A 6,422-nucleotide genomic window follows, 5' to 3' on the forward strand; every position below is an offset into this window, starting at 1 on the left:
ATTATTATTATTATTATTATTATTATTATTATTATTAAGATGGCGAGCTGGCAGAATCGTTAGCACGCCGAGCAAAATGCTTAGCAGCATTTCTTTCGTCTTTACATTCTGAGTTCAAATTCCACTGTGGTTGACTTGACCTTTCATCCTTTCAGGGTAGATAAATTAATTACCAGCTGAGCACTGGGGTCGATGTAACCAACTATCCTCCTCCCCTAAAATTTCAGGTTTTGTGCTTATAGTTGAAAGGATTATTATTTTTATTGTTATCATTGTTGTTATCAAGTCAGTAAGCTTTTAGAATCCTTAGTGCATCAGTCAAATGCTTACAGCATTTCGTCCATCCTTCCATTCTAAGTTTAACCTCTGCTTTTCATCCTTTCGGGGCCAATAAAATAAGTATCAGCTGAATACTGGAGTCAATGTAATCAACTGTCCCCTCTCCCCCCAAATTTTAGGCCTATAGTAGAAAGGATTACTATTACTATTATCATCATCGTCATCATCATCATATACCTGAATAGCTAAGCAATTTATTACATTCATGTTTATAAACTATTACATATTTTATTTGACATATTTTGGCTAACAATGGCTGAACAGCTGCTTATTCTGTGAGCATGTTGTAGAAATATTCTGAATAAGCAGAAATATTTGAATTATTTAGATTGAATAGACATGGCACTACACCTACACTGGTCTGTTGTCTTTGAATTGCAATATTACTTCCTCATTTGTAAGGTGGTAAGCTAGCAGAATTGTTAGCACACCAGGCAAAATGCCACTGGGGTTCAAATGCTGCCAGGGTCAACTTCACTTTTAATCCTTTTGGAGTTGACATTGCTTGAAATTGCTGTCCTTGTGCCAAAATTTCAAACCAATATTCCTTCATCTTTTCAATCCGTTTTCCATAGTGACATAGATTGAATAGGTTATTGCAACCTGAGGTGATTCTTATTTGAAATTGCTGCTCTCCTAAATGACTTGGAGAGCCTTATAGCTGGATGCCCTTCCTTACACCCACCACTTTGCAGAATGTATTGAATGCATTGTGGTACCATGAATAGAGAGACTGTCTTGTCCTCAACAAGACTGAAACATCTTCTCCATTGTACATTTTAAGTTCAATTTCTGATACTGTCTCTGAATGATATCCAACCTCTGTACAATATATTGGACTATGCTCATCTTCTAGGCTGTAGTTTCCAGCTCGGAATTTCTGAAACCACAGTTAGACTGGCTTACGCTTATTGTCCAATCCCCATATACTGCTTTAATATTCCTCGCATTTTCCATTGTGTTGTTGCCTTTATTGAACTCATAAAGCAAAATATGCCGAATATGCTCCTTTGTCACTTCCATTATAGCCTTGTAAAAATAATTGTTAAAATCAAACTGCACTCTTGAAAACTTGCACGAAGAATAAGTTCAAGGTAAAATTACTCCCTGCTTTTATAGTAAGTTGATACAGGTAGTTTATCCCATCCCCCTCCGACTTTTAGTTCATGCAATTGAAAAAATCGCATTACTTATGGGATGACGCAGTATTTGACAATGCATCATGTAAACTATACTAGTGTGTGTGTGTTTAGTTACTGTTTTATAATATATACATTTTCTTAATGTTTTCAGCGACATGGACCAACAAACACTCTCCGGTACCTTATACGTGATGTTAAAAAGGTAAGAATTGCAAGACAAACACTGTTGCCAACTTTTCCTGAAGTGCCATGTATGTTGAGAACTTGATATGTTATTTCTAAAGATTAACCCTGGCTTATAAAGCATTATAATACTTTATTATTTTATTAATGCAAGTTTACAAGTATTAAGCTGGAATATTCAATAACACTTGATCTCCTTTTTGCCATCTTTGTGCTCAAAAATATTCAAATCTTTCTCTTATTCAACTATTCTCTTGATGTAGCCCTCAACTTGTTATTTCAGTTAAGTATATTTCTGTATAGTTGGAATTTACAAAAAAAAAAAAAAAAGAAAAAAAGATGAAGACAGGTGTGTAAACAACAAACAGATGTATTAGTTTAACGCTTGGGAAGTGAGAAAGTCTTTTACATTTTGAGCCTACGCTCTTCAGCAGAAAGGAACATAGAAATAAGCAGAGCAAGAAAATAAAAAAGGTTTAGTGGCTCATGATCAATCTGTATACTTAGCCACCTGCAAGAAAACAATAGCAAGCTCAGAAGTTGAATTTCTCTACAAATTCTGATAGACTTGTGTAGAATGGAATATCCTACCCAGGTGCTAATAAATGAAAATGGGATAAACTCTGGAATCTTAAGAAATTGGTCATTGTTTATTTCAGCAAGAATTAGACCATAGAAGAGTACACTTTATTAGTTTACAACCAAAGTAGCAACACACTTTCTGTTAGCTTCTCCACTTATCATGGATACTAAACTTATGAAAGTTTTCTTCAAATCTGTGAATTCAGAAATAAAAAATAAACAAAAGCCATATTGGGCAGACCCATTCTACTCTTTCATCATCCACATATGGTTCCAAATATATCTAATTGTTGTGTGATAGGTATTTCTCTCTTTGCTGTTTATAGTAATGTTTTAAGCCTAACAACTTTAGAATATTGTCTTTTGTTTTTCAACCTTGTGTATTATTTTAAATATGAAACTTTAATTTCATCTTGGCATGACTAATAGTGGACTATAATTCCATTACAGTTAATTATGACTGACACACACACACACACACACACACACACACGCGCGCGCATGCACATGCAATTGAACTTTCAATGGTCGTAAGAGAATTCAGTAGCAGCAATTCACTAACAACAATTACCAACTAACAATATACTGATTAAAAAATTCTTCTCCAAACAGTTGACCAATTAACATATTTGGTGATGTCAAAATTATTAATTAACATCATGATGATCAATAAAGGCTTAAAAATTAATAAAAAGTAGATACTTATTGCTCACAAAATTTTGTTTTAATTTAAAAATATAAAAACATTGCCAAAACTTTGAAAGGATTTCTAAACTGAGATGTTAGAGTTAAGCCTCTTCAATACAGACTTGTTAACTTCATAGTTGACAACAAGCCTCTTTGTTTTTTTTTTGTTGTTTTTTTTCAGTCACAGTATTTTCATCATTTTCAAATGAGACTCTTAACATATGGTATACTCTTCAATCTTGGTATTATTTAAAGTTTGTTCACATTTAATGTATTCTGTGAACTTCCAAATGTTTATTTAGGTGGTAGATCATAAGCTGCTCTTTAAAAAGAAAACCCTTATTCATGGTTTAAGGTATATCTTGCAAGACTGCTTTTTAAGAGACCCTTTTTTTTTATCTGATGTTTCTTGTTCTTTTCATGCAATCCTTGCTTGTAAATTTCTCAATTCCTACTTGACTGCCTACAGCAATGGCATCAGACAACAATTACATGAAGAGACTTAGTTATTTGCACTCACAGAATTTTAATGCTTTGACACTTACTGTATCGGCAGTGTGGTTGTGCTCACTTGACTGACACAGTAAAGTGTTATTAACCATGCTCACTCATGCATGACAGTTTATTTGTTATTTCTCACTTTCCAAATTTACAGTATCTTTGGATTGTGTTTCTTTAAAAAAAATAATTAATAAATAAAATAAAATAAAATAAAATGGCTGCTAACATATGTTTTTTTTTCATTATCTTTTGCTTCCTATAATCCTATTTCTAATGAAATATACTGCCTATATGTTTGGTGTTTAGAACTTAAAATGTATATAGTATTGATGTACAAACATAAAAAATATATTCATGGTAATTGAATACCCAACTGGTGACACATTTTGGAGAGCAACATATTTAGGATAAAAATGAGTAAAGTGTAAATTTTGAATAAGGTTCATAATTTAATTATGCTCATTGGCCATTTCATTTGCATAAAAAACATTTATGTAATTACATAATTAAAATGCATAATTAATTCATTTAAAATATTAGTGATAATATGGGTAATACATCACTTTTAACTAAATTAATTATGTATTTTAATTACGTTTTATGCAATTGAAACAATTGCTGAGCACAAATTACATACTTTATGTGAAATATATGCTTTTCTATATTTTATTCTAAATATGTTAAACTTAGATAATAGGAAGATTCTTGCATAAAATTATATTAAGAGGTTTTAATCTAATTATGAACACTTTGAACTGGGAGGTTTTCTGTATCATAGAACCAGTGGTGGTCTCAGATAGGTTTGGCATCAAAAGAATTAAGGACTTATAAAAAAAATCAAATGTTCAAATGACTGTAGAAATTTAAGCTTTTAAGATTACTTTTTGCATAAAGCCCTAATTATCTTTGATGAATATGTTGATTGGTTAAGTGCTTGTTATGTGAATTTGCTAATCAGGGAATTGCTTTGAAATTTTCTGCATGCAGTTCTCAAAGTCATTGCCAGTAATGCTTGTTGAATCTGCTGTTTAATGCTTTATGGAGAGCCATAAATGTCTCGATATCTAACACCTTATACAATTTAGGTTCCTACCTATCAAATACATCCTTAGAATAATTATACCATTTGGAGAGTACTCAACCCTTTAGAATTCAGATTATTCTGTCAAATGTAATGCACATTCCTTCACATTGATTTGAATTAATCATGCATTGCGATTCCAATAATGTGATTGTTTATGCTTTGAATGACATTGTTTGGTAGGTGTGAGATGCCAGTTCTGGCTAGCTTGTATATAAAACAGGTAAAAGATTTGGGGCTGGATATGGCTAGTTTAAATACTAAAGGGTTAATTGGCAGAATTGTTTGAGTATTGGACAAAATGCTTTACTATATTTAGTTATGGCCCTTGCTAAGGTGAACTTTTCCTTTTATTTATTTATCCAAGGTAATATACCCTCCTTCAAAAAATTTGCATACATACATATGCATGTATGTGTGTATATATATTATTCCACACATTAACACCACCATGCGACACAAGACATTAACATGTCATTGTTGTCACCTAAGTTGTGTCAGTATGTCTCTGCATGACATCATTCAGGCAATAATGTTGTCATGTTTACTGGTCCCACAAAAAATTAGTGATTTTTTTGCTTCTGTTAGATATATCAATAATTATACAGTATAATTGTGGCAGATACTGGTACCATGCAACTGACACCTGTGCCAGTGGCATGTAAAGGCACCCATTACACTCTCAGGATGGTTGGGATTAGGAAGGGTATCCAGCTGTAGAAACCATGCCAAATCAGCATGGACAACATGCATTAAATGATGATGATGAGAAAGGCAGTGAGTTGGCAGAAGTGTTAACACACTAGGCAAAATACTTAGTGGTATTTTATCCATCTTTACATTTTGAGTTCAAATTCCACCAAGGTCAACTTTGCCTTTCATCCTTTTGGGGGTTGATGTAATCAACTTACTTCTCCCCCTCCCCTCTGAAATTCCTGGTCTTGTGCCAAAATTTGAAACCGATAATTACACAATATAAAGGTCAGCAAGCATCAAACCAAAATATGCAGATCCCCTTTAACCCTTTTACTATGGAAATCAAATATATCCACTCAAAATTTCATCGCTCTTAACTGTGGAAAGCAGTTTTATGTATCAATCTTTCGGAATGTGTTTGAAACAACTTTTTAACTGAGGCAATGTGACTTGCAAAAAAATACCAACTTTATTTTTTGGTAGATATATAACTTCATTTCTAAAATAATAGCAAAATTTAATTTCATGTTTCTGTTTCATTTACACTTTTAATATTCTTAAGGAAGCCAGATGGTCACAAGCTTTTATGGTTTTTTTTACATACTGTAACAATGTTATAAATTGTAGTTTGTAACTATTAATGTTTTCTTTCTATCATTTTAGAATGTTGCTTCAAGTTATCGCTGTACTCTACCAGACATTGGTTTAGTGCTCCAGCATCTTATGGGTGGCGGTTTTGTTTCATCATACCTAAAAAAGAGCTTCCGTCAAAAGTATAACGCTCTTAAGAAAAATGCAAGTATCTTTCATTTTCTGCAGTTATTTTCTAACATAACAAATGTCACAATTAAACAGTCATCAAATAGCCATTTAAGCAAAATGTTATCACTGTGTATATAAAAAAAATGTTTTATATATATATATATATATTTTAGGAAGTTAAATGTTATGGCTGTTCATAGGGTGACCATTGACTTTGCACCTATAAAGCACTTAGCATTATAGGTGACTTATCAGACTCAGATGTTCAAAGGGTTACACCTTTGCCCATTTGAGTCTGATAAGTCACCTACACTGCTAAGCGCTTTATAGGTGCAAACCCAATGGTCACTCTATGACCAGCCATAACATTTAACTTTCTAAAAAAAATTACTTCTCTAATACTTTAGAGTGTGCTTCTTTATATATATATATATATATATATATATATA

At 32.4% G+C, this 6,422-nt stretch overlaps 1 protein-coding gene across 5 annotated transcripts in view; it reads left to right on the top strand.

The window, feature by feature from the left end:
* Positions 1 to 6,422, top strand: part of LOC106881649 (transient receptor potential cation channel subfamily M member 3) — a 662,626-nt gene that overhangs the window by 560,491 nt on the left and 95,713 nt on the right. For all 5 annotated transcript variants that reach the window (XM_052970748.1, XM_052970745.1, XM_052970746.1 and 2 more), the window contains 2 exons: positions 1,633 to 1,683; positions 5,875 to 6,006. In XM_052970748.1, the coding sequence (XP_052826708.1) occupies positions 1,633 to 1,683; positions 5,875 to 6,006 (183 nt within the window). The remainder of the gene's footprint in view (positions 1 to 1,632; positions 1,684 to 5,874; positions 6,007 to 6,422) is intronic.

This window comes from Octopus bimaculoides, chromosome 9 (genome assembly GCF_001194135.2).
Source record: "Octopus bimaculoides isolate UCB-OBI-ISO-001 chromosome 9, ASM119413v2, whole genome shotgun sequence".
NCBI classification, from domain to species: domain Eukaryota; kingdom Metazoa; phylum Mollusca; class Cephalopoda; order Octopoda; family Octopodidae; genus Octopus; species Octopus bimaculoides.